This window comes from Hyaena hyaena, unplaced genomic scaffold (assembly GCF_003009895.1).
Source record: "Hyaena hyaena isolate Hyena2069 unplaced genomic scaffold, ASM300989v1 scaffold_350, whole genome shotgun sequence".
Lineage (NCBI taxonomy): Eukaryota > Metazoa > Chordata > Mammalia > Carnivora > Hyaenidae > Hyaena > Hyaena hyaena.
Genome location: NW_024080980.1, coordinates 903,548 through 921,458, shown reverse-complemented (window position 1 = coordinate 921,458; position 17,911 = coordinate 903,548). Strand labels below are relative to the sequence as shown.

General features: G+C 48.6%; 1 protein-coding gene across 1 annotated transcript in view; it reads right to left on the bottom strand.

Moving 5' to 3' along the window:
* GPD1L (glycerol-3-phosphate dehydrogenase 1 like) overlaps positions 1-17,911 on the bottom strand; it is a 55,436-nt gene that overhangs the window by 8,951 nt on the left and 28,574 nt on the right. The window contains exons 5-7 of the mRNA XM_039249835.1: positions 13,480-13,592; positions 2,910-3,143; positions 2,543-2,649 (exon numbers count right to left, since the gene is read on the bottom strand). Of these exons, the coding sequence (XP_039105766.1) occupies positions 2,543-2,649; positions 2,910-3,143; positions 13,480-13,592 (454 nt within the window). The remainder of the gene's footprint in view (positions 1-2,542; positions 2,650-2,909; positions 3,144-13,479; positions 13,593-17,911) is intronic.

Genomic DNA, 17,911 nt, shown 5'->3' with positions numbered 1-17,911 from the left:
CTGAGCTGCTCCAGGAGGCGGGGTGGGGAAGGGAGAGCACCACAGACTCTGCACTGTGGCCTGGGGGTTGGGGGGGGTGGCTAGAACCCGGCAGTGACCTCATTAAGCGCAGGCTCAGGCCTGCTCAGGCCTGCATCTCTAATCAGAAGAAAGAAAGTGGGCTGGGACAGAGGAGGCGCCATCCGCCCAGGGCCTCTCGCCTGCTTGATTACACCTGCTGTTTCCACAACGCCAGTTCCATCCTCAGCCCCCCAAACCCCCAGAGTGTACTAACCCGGGCAGCTCGTGCACGCTGGTGTCCCATCAGGCACACCCCATGGTGTCACACATGTGCCACTTTAAAACCGTGACTGGGAGATAATCCTCATGCGCAACCGCCCAGGTATTTTCTTAAGACTTTAAAACATTCCTAGGGGTGCCTGGGTGGCTTAGTCTGTTAAGCGTCCAACTTTCGCTTAGGTCATGATCTCGCGGTTCGTGGGTTCGAGCCCCGCGTCGGGCTCTGTGCTGACTTCTGGCTCAGAGCCTGAAGCCTGTTTCAGTCTGTGACTCCCTCTCTCTCTGACCCTCCCCTGCTCACGCTGTCTCTCTCTCTCTCTCTCCTAGAAATAAAACATTAAAAAAAAAAAAAAAAAGACTTTACAACATTCCTGATAAATACTTAGTGGTCGTTGGAGTAGATTGACCACACACAAACACGACTGTCTGGAGTTGAGTACGTAAGGAAAACATGCACATCAGAGGTGTTTAGATTTACGTAAGGGTAATTCTCCTCCTCTGGAGGCCTGTTTATGACTTCCATCTCTGCCGGGCTGGTTTTGAAAGCCATTTCAGAAAAATAAAACGCAAGTTAAAGAAGAAAGACCAGTACTCGGTCCTCCCTCATTTTCTTTTCTTTTTTCTTTTTTTTAAAATACTCATTCATTTTTTGGGAGACAGAGAAACAGAGTGCAAACAGGGGAGGGGCAGAGAGAGATGGAGACACAGAATCTGAAGCAGGTTCCAGGCTCTGAGCTGTCAGCAGAGCCCAACGCAGGGCTCAAACCCATGAACCGTGATATCATGACCTGAGCCAATGTTGGACACTTAACTGACCCAGGTGCCCCTGTCCTCCCTCATTTTCGCTTTTTCATGGGGAACTCTAATGCTGACCAGTTTGTACCAGTCCAGAGAGGACAGCTGGGCGTAAGGGAGGTAAAGGCGTACAGTCGGAAATAGCAGATATCTGGACTGGACAGAGGATGAAGGAGATGCACCAGAGAAGCAGCAGACGTGTCCATAACCACCACGGGCTCAGGGAGAAGTGCGTGCTCCTGATTGGCCACAGCGCCCTCCTCTCCCAGGCAGCCAAACCTCCCCACCCCCCCCCAGGAGTTAAGGATCCACAGAATGCACAGTGTGTGCATTTATTAGATGGCATCTAATATTAGCTGGCGTCACGGTTATGGATGGAGATGCAGCACTTCAGCAGGATAAAGGGCTGAGTGGCAGGTTGGGCCGCAGGGCGGCCATGGAGAAGCTGGCAGCTTTGTGGTGCTACAGAGTTTACTCCCCCGACTGAGTGGCAAATCGAGCTGACCCAAGCCCATCTTTACTAGTTTACCAGCTCGGAAGGGTAGTGGAGGTTAGATGCACCCATCCACCCACAGGACACAGGGACCGCAAAGCTGGTCCCCAGACCTTACCACAGGGCACTTTTAGTGGTAGAATTCTAGAGTAACTTGTACTTTCTTCTTTTCTCAATTGTTTGACATTTTATTAACAAGACTATATCTTTTTTTTTAAAGCATATTTATTTATTCTGTGTGTGTGTGTGAGAGAGAGAGAGAGAGAGGAAGGGCAGAGAGACAGAATCGCAAGCACACTTTATACTGTCAGCACAGAGCCCAATGTGGGACTCAAACTCGCAAACTGGTGAGGTTGTGACCTGAGCCAAAAATCAAGAGTCGGATGCTCAGTGGACCAAGCTCCCCAGGGGCCCCTCAAGACTGTATCTTTTTTGGGGTGCCAGGGTGGCTCAGTCAGTTAAGCAACCAACTTCGGCTCAGGTCATGATCTCACGGTGCATGAGTTTGAGCCCCACATTGGGCTCTGTGCTGACAGCTAGCTCAGAGCCTGGAGCCTGTTTCAGATTCTGTGTCTCCCTCTCTCTCTCTGACCCTCCCCTGCTCACACTGCCTCTCTTAGAAATAAATAAAACATAAAAAAAAATTTCAAAAAAGAGAGACTGCATCTTTTTATAACACATAACAAGATCATTTTTTTCTTTAATTTAAAACCTATAACGTGGAGCTCTTACCAAACACCTGCAGGACAGAGCAGAACCTCAAACTCATGTTTTGTCACATGCCTTATAGAACTGAATTCTCCTCAGGAAGATGCTCACATCCTACTAAGGACGGAACTAATCCAGGGGAGTTCTGCACACACCTGTCAAGTGGCCATGCCCATGTGTGCTGACTGGGCTGACCGTGGGGAGGGAAGCAGGGGGTGGCCCTGCTCTGGTCTCAGGGACATCAGTGGGGGGTGGGGGGACACTTACTTGTCCACCAGCCCCTTCTGCTTCAGGATCCGGTACACTTCTGCAGAGGTCTGAGGGCCCTGAAGCTTCTGTCCATTCAGCATCTCTTTCTCCAGCTCTTCGATGGTCTTAAAAACAAGGATGCAAACACTAAGGCAAGACTAGAGAACCCCTTGTTTCAGGAGGGGAGTTGGGGGGGGGCGCGATCCCCCTCTACAAGACAAGGAAAGGGAGACTACAAGCTAAAGGACTATGGCCCAAGTACTTTTAAGTGAAAGCGGACAGGTGTCAGCAGGACCCGCCCAGCAGATGACAAATGCTGAGCACCATCGGCCCTGGGCTATGGCTCGCCCGGAGTCAGGGGGCTGGGGGGCAGGCCAGGGGCTACCTTCCCAGTTCTGGCAAACGCCTCGGCCACCCTGCGGTTCCGGCCTCCGTAGCAGGTGGTGATCAGATCGGCCACGCCGCAGCTCTCCAGGAAGGTGGCCATGGACACCTGGCCCTTGCAGAAGATCCTTGCGAAGGCGATCATCTCCATGAGCCCCAGGCGGATGACGGCAGCTTTCGTGTTGTCTCCACTGTGGAGGCCGTCGCAGAACCCGGCGCCCACGGCTACGATGTTCTGTGAAGGAATCGGAGAGGCCCGTCACAGGCCCGCTGCGGACACGGAGCCCGGGAAGCTTGGGCGTGGGAGGAGGGGGGCGGAGGCAGGGACCCCGGCGCGCATGCTCAGAACGCTCCACCCCACGTCAGCTCCGGTGCCCTGTCTGAGGTGAAAGAAGGGGACCAGGCTCTGTGCTCCCATTCATAGGACCAAGAGCCTAGGTTGGGGTTAGTAGGAGATAGCAGTCGAGGAACATCAGCCATGGATCTAGAATGGTCGACTGTAGTCTCTGGTCAAACACTGTTTGAACAAACTGCCTTTTTTTTTTTTTTTAAATCAAATGCCTTATTCAGCAATAACGGTCATACGGGAAGGCATGCAGCCCACAAGTCCATGGCTTGATGATATTCTCCCAAATGAAACACCGCCTTGTAACCAGAACCCTGATAGAGAAACAGAGCATAACCAGTGCCCCAGAAACCCACCCCCCCACCCCTCTTCCAGTCGCCACCCCCACAAAGGTAACCGGTCTCCTGGCTTCTAACAGCACAGACTTGCTTTACCTGCCTTGAAATTTTATATGAATAGAATCGTATAGGTGTGTCAGCTGGACATCATGTTTTGAGATTTAGCTGTATTTTTACATACAGCACATTAATTTTCATTGCTGAAAAGCACTCTACTGTGTGAATACAGTGCATTTAATTTTTAAAAAATTTTTAAATGTTTATTCATTTTTGAGAAACAGAGCATGAGTAGGGGAGGGGCTGAGAGAGAGGGAGACACAGAATCCAAAGCAGGCTCCAGGCTGTGAGTGAGCTGTCAGCTTGGAGTTCGAGTGGGGCTCGAACTCACGGACAGCAAGATCATGAGCTGAGCTGAAGTCGGACGCTAGCTGACTGAGCCATCCTTGACAACAGGGTAGTTCCCAGTTTGGGGCCACGCTGGTGCATATCCCTTGGTGACCACACGCGGGCATCTCTGTTGGGTGTGTACCCAGGAGTGGAGCTGCTGGGTCAGTAGGTCTGCATGTGCGCTGGTCAAGTTTCAGCCTCTGTTTTATGTAATTATCCCCACGCAAGCATTCGTGGGGACCCCGCTCTCGCGTGAACTCCGCCACACACAAAGCCGATAAGACACAGACCTGCCTCTCTGGAAGCTGATAATCTGGTTCAGAAGACAGCACACGAAGGGCCAGCTGCCTGTCTGTGTGCCGTCTGTGGTTGCCTTGGGGCTGTTAGCAGCAGATTTGTGACACAGACCGTAGGGGCCACACAGGAAATATTATGGGCTTTGTGGCCCCACAGAAAACATTGGCCTACCTCTGGCCTAATAGGACAATAAAACGTGTGCCAGTAATTATAACCTGTGCAGAAAGTGATGTTCCGCAAGAGGTACTGAAAATCTGATTTTCCTTGTTTGTTAAGCATGCCCTGGGAGGGGTGGGGGCTGGTGACGGGGGATGTGGGGGCTGAGGGTGCCCCCAGGGAGAGCGGCAAAGACAGAATGAGACACAAAGCTTGTTCTCAAAGAGTTAACAATAGGGGTGCTGGGTGGCTCAGTTGGTTAAATGTCCGACCCCAGCTCAGGTCATGATCTCACAGTCCATGAGTTCAAGCCCCGCACTGGGGTCTGTGCTGTCAGTGCAGAGCCTGCTTGGGATCCTCTGTCCCTCTCTCTCTCTCAAAAATAAATAAAATATTTTGAAAATATAGTTGGCATAACGGACAACCAACATATCATCAAGGGATCACTAAGCAGGAAAGTCTGCATGGAGGATGTGGCATCTGGCCTGGGCCTCAAATCCTGTGTAGCAGACAACTGCATGTGACAAGTAATGTCTGCATGTGTCCACTCATTTGGGGCCTCCGTCAAGTCCTGGGTTCCAGGCCCTTTCCACTTTATCATTCCCCTTCGCGGAGAGAACACTCATTGCCAAAAAAATGCAGATATGTTGCCTCCGTCCAACCACACAGCATTTTTCAGTAATACCTTGGAACTATTTATGGATTTGTGCCTGGAGAGATCTTAAAAATGAAGCTAACTGGTAACAAATGGGAAATGAAATAAGTGCATTTTTTTTCCTCCAAAAAAACCATATATATATTTTTTTATCAATGAAAGAATCTCTCTCAAAACAGCAGGCCTATGGAAAAAATCTGAGGGGTGAGGTTAAAAAAACGGAACAAACCGGGGAGGAAACATGTCCTCTCTGTTGGCCGTGCAGTTTCTATTAAAACCCTTCAGACGCGGCATCCATGTGGCCAGGCCCACCCTGAGAAATAGAGCCGGCTATTGCTCACCAGGAGACCAAAGACAGATGAAAGCCGTTTCAGATGAAAAATTTAAACACAGCACCGAGCCCAGCAGAAGCTTCTGTCTACCTCCAATACACCAGTAAAACAGAACCATCTCTTCCACACGTTGGTTGGAACAGGGGACAGGAACGGAGGGGGCCCGGAATCTGCCTGTTCTCTTCCTCGGGGAGAACACCAAGGCCTACTCCGGTGGCTGGCTATTCTTCTCACGGCTATCAACACAGAAAGGGGAAGTAAAAAAATTCTCTAAAAACGATCAGAAAGCCGGGGCGCCTGGGTGGCTCAGTCGGCTTCGGCTCAGATCAGGATCTCGTGATTCATGGGTGCGAGCCCCACATTGGGCCCTCTGCTGACAGCTCAGCGCCTGGAGCTACTTCGGATTCTGTGTCTCCCTCTCTCTCTGCCCTTCTCCTGCCTGCGCTCTGACTCTCTCTCTCTCTCTCAAATAAAATCTTTTTTTAAATGATCAGAAAGCTGACATGAACCTGTACAGGGGTGGGATGAATTCACACTCTTTCTGTGCTCTAGATCCTCTCTCCGTGAGGCTCTGAGCTGTTCAGACAGAGCAATGACGTAGCTTCCGGGGGGATGCTCTCCTCCTACAACAGTCCTGCTCCATTCAGACCCTGCTTCCTACAGCTGCAGGTAGAGCTGGCCAGGAAATGGGTCTTCTGCAGACAGTTTAGGTTTTCATAAGCCCCTAACTTCTGTCTGGGCCTGCAAAAGCCTCCCGACCGCCTCCTGCCACACAGGCAATGTAAACTGCAGGCTTCACGAGCCCCCGATGGCAGCCATCCATCCCCAGGAACCCACTGTATGCGCTCACTGACACAGGAGGTGGGCAGATGCTGGCGTGGCACACTCTAGAGTCCGGCAGCATCCCGTGAGGAGGGGAGGGGACAGGCAGGGTGAAAGGAACCCTGGGATGCTGAGGGGCAAAACAATACCTTAACCTTTTACGTGGGGCACAGGGATGGTAAGAACACCCAGGGCTGGGTCCAGACGGACCCAGACGCCCCTCCTGGCAGAGCAGCCGGAATAAGGAAGCCATGCGGAGACACCAGAAGCATGTGCACTGATATCCAGACGGCTTCTGGTTCTCACTTTGCCTCACTGCTGTGTGACCCTGGGAAAATCACTCCACTTCTCTGAGCCTTCTTGGCCTCAGAATTAAAATTCAGGGCTTGGAGAAGATCTTCAAGGCCTTTCTAAGGTGGTGACATTCCTCCAGGAAAGCTGGTACAGCTGTGGCCTGCCCTGGGGCTGCAGATTCGTGAGACAGTGCCGAGGCAACAAAGAGGCACCTGGGGACCTGCAGAGGGACTGGCCACAGAGGCCTCAGGGCCGGCCGACTGCTGGGTGAGCCTGCCAAATGGTTTTAGTGAAGTTACCATGGCAACGCGCCCAGGCCTAGGATCCAAATGGTTAGACTGTGACAATGGCTCTCGAATGCTCCCTGGACCGTCTCCTGTGCCCCCTTTCCCACCATGTGACCCATTCTGGAAGTTACGAGACAAACCCAGCACAGTATGTGTCTACATACTGAAGGAGATAAACCAACTTCCTTCCATCGAGGGGGCCCTAGACACAGAGGAGGAGAGAGGGGTTGTTGGTGAAGAGCCCACAGTGAGCCCCTGTGCACACTGTCCCATCGGAACCCTCCTGACAGCCTCACACTTGCATGTGCTCGGTCCAGGGGGCGGGGGCTTAGGGAGGTGCAGCCACTTGGTCCTGTCCTCCGCCCCACAGGGCCACTCCCTTCCCTGTGCCTTACTGCCTCCTGGGTGTGGCTAACTTGGCCCAGCCACTCCCACCCTCAGGTTCAGAGACCTTCTAGGACCCTAGCAATCAGATGCCAAAGGGGAGTGCTTCTCTGGCCTTCACTTAGGCTTAGGAAGTAAACAGGGTAGACTGAGAAGAAAGATTACACTTAATCTTATTGAACCTCTAAGTGCTTCCTGTATTATTAACTGGTTTAATCTTCACAACATTCCTACGAGGTGGGTTCCATTATTATGCACAGGAAGAGGTGAGGAAACCCACTGTTGGGTAAGTAGCTCCCCCAAGGTCACACACAATGGGTACCTGCTGGACCAGGCAGCCTGGCCCCAGAGTTCTCTCTAGGGGGTAGATCGCACTGTGCTGCTGGAGGTCAGTGAATGAAAGGTACCAATGGGCCACCCCAGATTCAAGATAAGAGCTTTCTAGCAGGAAGAGCTGACCTCACAAACCAAAAAGACTTGGAGGTAAAGGAGTGAGCCCGCAGTCACTGGAAGCATCCAAGCAGGAGCTGTAGTGCGTGAGCCCTGAGCTCCAGAGCAAGCTTCAGACTTCTCATGTCACTGCTCCCAGAGAAAGAGTGAGGTGCCCATGGCCTAGGACTGCAGCCAGCCTCTTGGCCCTTCTGTGACCCCTTCACCACAAGGCACACAGGTCAGGGTCACCTCAGTTTCCCCTAGATGGCTGACCTCCCCACATTAGGTGGTGGGGGAAGAGGAGCAGGAGACCACTGCAGCGCAAACTCCTCCCTTCTAAGGGGACCCTGGGTGCCGATCTGGTTTAATCGCCTTATGATGGATTTCGAAACCCTCCCTCTCTCTACCACTTATCACTGTCAAAAGAAAGACAAACACACTGAGCCAGTCAGATTGTGTTTGAATAGCATCCGAGCAGATGTCCTCTGAGATCACTCAGCTGTGAAAGTTATCATTATCCACTGTGCATTTAAATCTGCTTTAAACTATTCTGGAGCTAAAAATACCATGATTTTCAGAAGACAGGCGCACTTAAGCCCTTCCCCATTTCCTGGGTTATGGCAATGCTCAGAGGCAATCATTCGCCCTGATGCCGTCTTTGCTATTCTGAACCCAGGTGGGTGGACAAGACTCGATCACTTGCACTCTTAGCCTCCCACGGAAAGAACAGAAGAGTGGAGAAGCCCAGGCTACCCGCAGGCTATGCAAACACTCTAGGACGCAGGGTCCCGGTGGACCCCAGGCAGCGGTCAGTTCCCCATACGGGCAACACCCCACCTGAGGCCAGCTACTAGGGCTTTTGGCCCAAGGGAGAACCCTGACTGCACAATGGCCTTAGAAATTTCTGCAATGATGCAAATGCTTTGTATCTGCTCATCCAACAGAGTAGCCGCTTGGCCACGGAGACTCACTAAAGCCTCATGTAAATGAGGCTACCTTGACTCAGAAACAGAACTGTTACTTTTTTTAAAGTTTGTATTAATTCAAATGTAAATGTAAATGGTCAGCTAGCAGGACCCAGCAGGGACCACCACCAGCTAGACTCAGACAAAGCCCTGGAGGAAACTGGGCTGCCTCGCAGGAGGGGTGTCTCACCTCACTACAGAACAGCCTACGAGGGACTGTCCTGAGGAGGTGGCACAGGTTATGGGGTTTATCTCCCCATCTACTCTCCTCCTCCGAAAGTCGCAGAGTCTCTGACTGTCATGCAAACATATGGCCAACCAGGGGACCCGATGTCCCCTGCAGCTAGGTGTAGTCACACATTAAGTACTGTCCATTGAGATAAAGCCAGGTTGTTACATTATGACCTCCCAGAACCTGCCGGAAAGGACAGCTGTCACTGTCCTTTATCCCTTTCTTTCTCTTTTTATCACCCAACTGCCCTCCCCACCTCCCCCAGCCCCACAGATGTGATGGCTGGAATTCTGGTCACCTTTATTTTTATTGTTTGTTTGTTTGTTTGTTTGTTTAGAGAGAGAGAGAGAGCACAAGCCAGGGAGGGGCAGAGAGAGAGAGAGAAGGGAGAGAACCCCAAGCACACTCCATGCTGTCAGCACAGAACCTGATGCGAGGCTCGATCCCACAAACCATGAGATCATGACCTGAGCCAAAACCAAGAGTTGGACACTTCACCGACAGGGCCCACCTGGGTGCCCTCTGGTCACCATTCTAAAACATGAGGACAAGGGCCAATCCTTGTGAGCTGGAAGGAGCCTGGGTCCCTGAGAATTCTGTGGAATGGAGCTTTCGTTCAGATTGAGGATTTTTACATAGGCAGGAAACTCACTTCTATGGTGTGCAGCCGCTATTATTTTGGATCTCTGCTAACAACGAAACCCAATCCTGATAAAGCATCTATTACGCCATGCACAGAAGAGTAGATAACTGTGCAACTCCATTATAATAAAAGTTCTAGAAAATGTAAACTGTAGCTAACAAAAGCAGATTGGCAGCTGCCTGGCCAAGGTGAGGACTGAAAAGGGACCCAAGGAATCCCTTGGGGGATGATGGAAATGTTCCGTATTGCAGTGATCATCAGGGCATACATGCACACCTGTTAAAAACCCACTGCATTAGGTGCTTAAATGGACACAGTTTAATGTACATGAATTATGCTTAAATAAAGTTGATACTTACAAAAGAATATTCCCTTACTGGAGATTACTATAGGTCAGAGGTAAAGGTAATATGATTTTGCATAAAACCGTTACATTTTCTTTTTGGTGTTAACTTTGTAGTGAGCTGTTTTCAATTTTTATTTTTGTAGCTCAAATGTCATGTTTTTGAGCACAACAAAGGGATAGTGTACACTTCTTTGATTGCTAGCATAGAGATCACTAAAGATGGTTAATTTAATGTGAAAGAGTAAAACATTTGACTATTTGAACAGAAAGATCCAGGTTTTGTTTTTTAAAAGCGGCCCTATGCATACGTATGCTCACTAAAAAGATAGGAAGGGTATACAAAAAACATCAACAGTGGTCTCTCGGGATGTAGGGATTATTAGCGATTTTTACTTTCTTTACATCCTTCTGTTGTGTGAAACAATGAATGGGCACTACTTGTATAATCAAGAAAAAACAACGAATTATTAATTGATGTGGGAAAAAAAAGCAAGGGGAAAAATTAAATTTCCTTATAACTTACAGGCCACTGATAGATCCTTCAGTCAGGCAGGCCTTCCTCTAGGATGTTAATACTTTGCTAAGGGCAAAAGGCAAATCTTGGCTTAACACTATGCTGATTTATTTATTTATTTTATTTTTATTTATTTCTGAGAGAGAGAAACAGCAAGAGCAGGAGAGGGTCAGAGAGAGAGAGGGAGATACAGAATATGAAGCAGGCTCCAGGCTCTGAGCTAGCTGTCAGCACAGAGCCCAATGTGGGGCTCAAATCCATGAACTGAGAGATCGTGACCTGAGCCGAAGTTGGACGCTTAACCAACTGAGCCACCCAGGCGCCCCAACACTATCCCGATTTAACACTATCCCAATTTCCAGGCTCCTACGTCTCCTTTAACATACAAAACTTCCTTTGGAAACTTCCTTTACCTCTACCCCACAAATACATGTTAGCAATCCTCCTGCAAGCATATGGCCCCTGATATACATCAAAGGGTCTCATGACTGAGGTTTCAGTAGGCAGGAGTAATGACCTTTTCCTAACCACAGCTAGCCCCCTCAAGGTGCTGGAAACCTTGCTTCCAAAATTCCTCGGAGACTTTTCCTATCCCTGACCCCCTCCCAACCTGAAAGTATACTGTCAGTCACCCCTCGCAACACCAGTGCGGCTCTTTCTGCCCGCAGGTCCTGTCCCTGTGCTTTAAGGAAACCACCTTTTTGCTCCGAAGAGGTCTCACGAATTCTTCCTAGACCGTTTGCTCTGAACCCCAACGTTTCCACATCGTTAATTATGTAACACAAGAAATGTGTGTCCATCTGTCCTTGCTTTGGGCCTCTGACACAGTAGGGCCTCACTCTGTTCATGGACACAAACCAGAGGAGTCAGGCAGTGCACCGCAAGCGAAGAGCTCCAGACTAAGATTCTTGGAACCCGCATCCGCACTCCCGCCTGTGCCAATATTCGCTGCGTTGGAGTGATTTACTCTCTCTGGATCCCTTTATCTGTGTGACCAAATGGGTAGACTCCATTACTGCCAAAGTGCCTGTTTCTCGGTTTTCAAAAATCCCAACTCTGATGCAAGCTGGCAGGAATGGTGGTTAACTGATCCTGCTTCAAAGGACAGCCGGGGGAAGGATGATGCATGGCCCTCAACCCCCACCTGTCTGGCCCCCCATGAACCACTGTCTGCCCTGGTAGCAGGCACAGATCCACATACGGGCTTCCTGCCAACAAAAATGAAAAGTCAGTCTAAGTTCAGACACAAGGCCAGCAGGAGGCCCCATTAGCAGAAGCGTTTCCAGAGCCCTCAATCTAGATTCTTTCTTTTTTTTCTCCCCCAAACACCCTTTGTTCTGGGCAGGATCTCCCGGCTTCTTCATCTGCCACCAGAACCATCCAGTCATTTAAAAACAGTTTTGGAGCAACACAGACTGGGGCTGAGCAATTAGGCGTTGACGAGGCCCCTGCTGTCAAGTGGTCATTAGCTTAATGAAGGACTATTAAAAACACATAAATATCTCAACCAACAAAAATAAACAAAGCGGCCAACGGCAGTGTCCTCACTGTGTACAGGGCCTGCCTGTCCGTGAACAATGTCCCACGGAATGTTCCGAAGTAGGGGCGGGGACTGCCTGGAAGCCCCAGTCTGTAGCTGGCTTTCACCCCTAAATCCCCACAAGTGACCACACAAACACACGCCATATTAATTCTAGGAAGTGGTTTTAAATTCTGATGAGAGACAAAGGGGGTATGCTTTAGTTTCTTGTCTCTTCAGGGTTCTCTCGGTCTTTGCCAGGTCTTTGCCATTTTTACCTGACATGAGGTGAATGAATGCCTGACTGCTTGGCTTTCTTCCTGAGATGCTCAAATTCCTGAAAAGTGGCTTTTGTTACAAAAGAGATGATTCAAAAGTGACTCAAGGGGGGGGGGGATTCATTCAAATTGAGGTCTTTTTTCTTTTTCTTTCTTTTCTCTCCTTTCTTCCTTTCCTTTTTTGAAAAGGCAGATGATTCAAAAGTGACTCAAGGGGGGGATTCATTCACATTAAGGTCTTTTTTCTTTTTCTTTCTTTTCTCTTCTTTCTTTCTTCTTTCTATCTTTCTTCTTTCTTTCTTTCTTTTTCTCTTTCTTTCTTTCTTTCTCTCTCTCTCTTCCTTCCTTCCTTCCTTCCTTCCTTCCTTCCTTCCTTCCTTCCTTCCTTCCTTCCTTCCTTTCTTTCTTTCCTTTTTTGAAAAGGCAGCTCTAGCGGTTGATTCCAGGGGGAGAAGAAGGATCAGAAAGCACAGCCCAGCTCCCCACTGGCTGTTTCTCTGAGTCAAGTCAGAGGGGGGCCCCCGCGACCAAGACTTTTACAGGCAGAGCATGTGGAAACCTTCCCTTCACCCTCCCAAAGCCTCTGGCCAGTAGAAGCTGCTTCTGCAGTTGGACCATTTCCCTTTCCTGGCCATGCTTGTGGAGACTGGGGGGGCGGGGGTGCCTCAGTCGGTCAAGCGTCCGACTTCGGCTCAGGGCATGATCTCACAGTTCGTGGGTTCAAGCCCCACATCGGGCTCTGTGCTGACAGCTAGCTCAGAGCCTGGAGCCTGTTTTGGATTCTGCATCTCCCTCTCTCTCTGCTCCTCTTCTGCTCATGCTCTGTCTCTCTTTCTCTCTCAAAAAATAAATAAACACTGAAAAAAATTTTAAACCATTCTTGGAAAAACATTGGTCCGCAGCAGACTGTTTTTCTACTAAAAAGAACAACTAACCAAACTATCAAACCTACGGAGTAGCGTAATGCAGAGGCAAGGAGTCCCTTTCGGGCTCAAGACCATATAGAAGAGAAATATATGAGTTAATGGAATGCTTTGCTCTCGGGTAAAGCTCCACCATCAAGGTATTTCCCACGCTTTTTAAATATTAATGCTGCCAATTTCCCAAAGAATAAACCACCACCCTTGCCCCAGATTTACAAGTGAAAGCAAACCCCAGTGGGAGAGGAACTCCCCACCACCCACTTTGCTGGGTCAAAGCCGGAAGTGATACACAAGGCTCTCAATTCACTATTCTTCCCTGAAGGGCAGGCACGAACATAGAGCCCACTCTTCAAGATTAGATTCAATGATGCTTGATTAACTCCTCTCCTTGAGCAGAAATTTACTGTAAGGCTGACTTTACCTTAAGAGCACCACAAAGTTCAACAGTGTCTGCATCATCAACCACAGTAATTCGAAAATTCGGAGTCTGCAGAAGTTCTTTGAAGAGAAGGCCATTCTCCATTATTTTGCTGCCTATGGAAAGGTTAAAAAAAAAGTCCATTACGGAAAATGCCAAATCTTAACTACATCTAACCCAGTTTAAAATGTTTTTCTTACTGCGATATGTATATGCATTACAGAAAATGTAAAAAATTCAGAAGCATAGGAATTGAAAATAAAAATATTCCATAATTCTACCACAGACGATCATTAACAATTTGGCATACGTCTTTAAGTTCCTGAAATATGAATATACATAGTTCTTCTTAGAATTGGGAAAATAATATATATGTGGCTTCATAATCTTTCTCCATTTTATGGCATGAATAACTTTCACTGACATACTTTCTACATCATCTTAAACAGCTTTCTCATTTACTGTGGAAGTGTATTCTATTTCATCTAAGCATCTCTCAATGGTTACTACGTAGCAGCTCTCTGCTACCGCAAACACCTATGAACCAACGTCTATGTTCACACTTTCAACACATTCGTGTTCAAAACCACCAACCATGTCCTTTCCATGGGGAAAAGGGTGCATTCCTTTCCACTAATGTCAGGCTTGACCACATGAAGTGCTTGGACTCAAAGCAAACGGGACCTATTTCCGCACCTCTTAACTTTGGGTGTGGTCATGTGATTCGCTGTGGTCAACAGGACACTAGCAGACATGACGCAGGAGAGGCATGCAGCTGGCTTGTGCAGAAGTCAGGCTACTTTCCTTGTATGTCTGCCTTCATGGTGTGAACATCCCCTGGCTACCGTGCTGGGCAGAGCAGGAAGACGCAGGGGCGGAGAACCACCCAGCTGAGAGCAGCCGACTCAGGGGGACCCACGGGCATTAGCTGTGCTCAATCTGTATGCCACTGAGATGCTGCGATCTGCCTTTGGTCACTATGGCAAGAGAGAATGCACACAGACACCAACAACTACTTTCATGGACTAAACAGTGGAAGATGGAAATGCATTCAAAGGGTTCTTGCTTTTGTTACCGCCATGTCCCCTTCCCAGGGGCAGTGCCTGGACTGGGACGGATGCTCTAGTTTTCATGCTTTTTCTCGTCTTGTTTAGGAAGTTAGGATTAAAACTAAAACCAAACTAAAGCTTCACACCTAAAGCCTGGTGTGAGATCTGCCCTAATGGGTGAGGGTGTGTTGTGGGACTCAGCTCTGGGAAGGCTCTGGAAATCAGATCATAAACTTCGCAGCCAAGTCCTGGCTCTCCAGTCACACAGAGATGACGGAAAGCTCACAGAGGGCCGCCCTATGTGGGCCCTGCCTGCCTCTAGGTTCACCAGCTTGGTATGGGACTCTCAGGACTGTGGTGGGGTTCAGTAAGAAGCAGGTGTGAAAACAGCCTGTTAGTGCACGCAGAAGTCCTATATAATAATGATGGGGACGGCTGACACATGCTTAAGACTGATTTTCCCCATTTACAGACAGGAGGCCCAGAGAGGTTTACCAACTTGCCCAGGGTCACTCAGCTTACAGGCGGCAGAGCCCAATTCTACCCCAGGTGCTCTGGCTCCAGGGCCCATGCTCTGAGTCTCTTTGCTATGCTTCCTGAGGGCTGGGGGCAGGGTGGAGGAAGATAAACCAGAGAAAAACAAACATCACAGAGCTGGTATTTGCCAATGCAGAAAAAAAAAAGATGACTGTCGGCAATTACGAGTACACTGTGATTAATGTAATGTCAAAATAATCCAGGGGAGACTGAAAGATGGAGGGCGGAGACACGGCATTCATGACACTGTTCTGCCGCCTTCTGTTTGTTTAAATAAATTTCCCATAATAAAATGTTTAAAGCCTCTACACCCCACACTCAGAAACACATTCTCTATTCTACAAGCATTGCTATTATCTATTATTTAGCTGAGTTCTCCAAATATTAGAACTGTGTCCGTTTGAGCAAACTGTCTTCTTCCTTTTTCAAACAGTCTAGCAGACCACGTGGGCGACTCTGCAATGGGGTTTCATCACCTGGGTTGGGTAAACGTGCCCCCGGCCTCCACATCATGACATCATCACAGTCGTCCTTTTGTGTCCCTCACCATGGGCCACTGCTCCGTGCCCCCAGCCTGAAGGGCTATCGTGAGCATTACAGACAAGCCCCTGGCCCAGGTCACTATAGTCCAGCCGTCAGCTGTTGTGAGCAATCTGACAGACAACAAGCTGGGCAGGGAGAAAGGCGCGCTCTGTGTGCCACTGATAACGGGTGGGGTCTGTCGGTTCCTCTGTGGCTGCAAATTACAGACAACGTCCCTTAGAGAGGTGGGCTTGATTTACAGCAATCCCACCTTTTTTTGGACGTAATTTCAAAAAAATTATTATTTTAAGTCACAGATAGGAAAGCATCAGTCCTAACTGCTGATAAGGCGAGCAGGGACCCATACCGGAACAGGTAACCCCCACAGCCCTGGGAAGGGCTGCCCCCAATGCCACATGAGCAAAAAGACAGGGAAATCTCCTTTCTCTTTCATGCCCAGTTTTAGAGAAAACCAGCCTGTTTAAGAAGTCTCCTTCAAAACCCTCTTTAAGGTTGTGATTCCACATTTGCTTGTGTGTTCGGAAGCTCCGGAAGGAGCTTACAGATCCTTGGCACTTAGCAGATGCTGGATACATAATAGGTTTCGAAAAATATCTGTGAGTTGACAGTTAAAGTCTCCGGTTTTAAGTCAGTTTCAAGAAGGAAGGAACTCTCACCACCAGGGGGCACCACCGCTCACCGTGCCGGTTGGTATTTTTACAAGATCCTGAAAAGAAGGCTGGTTTTTTTCATCTTCCTCCACAGAAGAATCAAGTGGGCTAAAACTGCTGAATCTACCATAACTGAGTTGGTTGCTAATATTATCAAGAAAGGAGATCTGGGTTAGCCACCGTGAGATTATCAAATGCAGGAAAGTTAACGTTGACACAATTATCTAACACACAACTCCTATATTCCAATCTCACCAATGACTGCAAGGCTGGGTTCCACGGCACCTTTCTCCTCCCCCAGCCCAGGATCCCACTGCATTTGGCAGTCACGTCTCACGAGTCATCATTAATCCAGGACTGCTCCTTAGCCTTTCATTCTTTCATGACACTGGCATTTTTGAAGAGTGCAAACCAACTGTTTTGTAACACAGCCCTCACTTTGGGCTTATCTGATAATTTCCTCATGGTTAATTCAGGTTATATAAGACAATTTAGACAATATCACCTCTATGTTCTCTCTTCCTTTCAATGTTTTACTTAATTTAATTCAAGTCACTCTTGCCAACATTATCCAATCCAGAGAGAAGGCAGTGGACACACCGGATAAACAGAAGCCAGAGGGAAAGAGACATAACTTTGTGTGTGTTCATCTGTTTTTACAAACCAACAGAGCCTATGTACCCAACTAGAAGCTTTGCTACAATGAAGAGGGCTTAGAGGTATGTAAAAATTCTAGCTAAATCTGTAGGTGGACAGGTTTCAAAGATTGGGGATGACATCTCAGCCTTACAGAATGATTATGGCAACTAGCCATTTCCAACCAACTTAATGTGGGGAACAAAGGCAAAAGAAAAAATTAAATTTCCTTACAACTTGTCCCATTCACAAGTCCTTAAGCCAGGTAGAGTGACCTTCCTCTAGGAGCTCTGCTGCCTTGATGTTGATACTTTGTTAAGGGCAAAAGGCAATCTTAGCTTAAGGGTATCCCAACTTCCAGGATCCTGGAAGTCTACTTTAACATATAGAAATTCCTTTGGGGGTTCCTGGGTGGCTCTGTTGGTTGAGCACCTGACTCTTGGTTTTGGCTCAGGTCATGATTTCATGGTTTGTGGGCTCCAGCCCCTAATCTGTCTGCGTGTGGGCAGTGCAGAGGCTGCTTGGGATTCCCTGTCTCCCTCTCTCTCTGCTGCTCCCCTGCTCAAAGCTTGCTCTCTCTCTCTCTCTCTCAAAATAAATAAACATTAAAAAAAATTCCTTTGGAAACTTTCTTTATCTCTGTCTCCCAAGATCTGTTAGTAATCATCCTTCAAGCATATGGCCTCTGATGCACATCTAAAGGATCTCATGACTAACATTTTATTATACAGTTGTAGTAAATGACCTCTCCTTTTTTTTTATGTTTATTTTTGAGAGAGACAAAGAGACAGAGCATGAGCAGGGGAAGGGGATGGGTAGAAAGAGAGGGAGACACAGAATCCGAAGCAGGCTCCAGGCTCTGAGCTGTCAGCACACAGCTTGACGCGGGGCTGGAACTCATAAACTGTAAGATCATAACCTGAGTCAAAGTCAGTCGCTTAACCGACTGAGCCACCCATGCTCCCCATAAATGACCTCTTCCTAACCACAGCTAGCCCCCTCAAGGTCCTGGAAACCTTG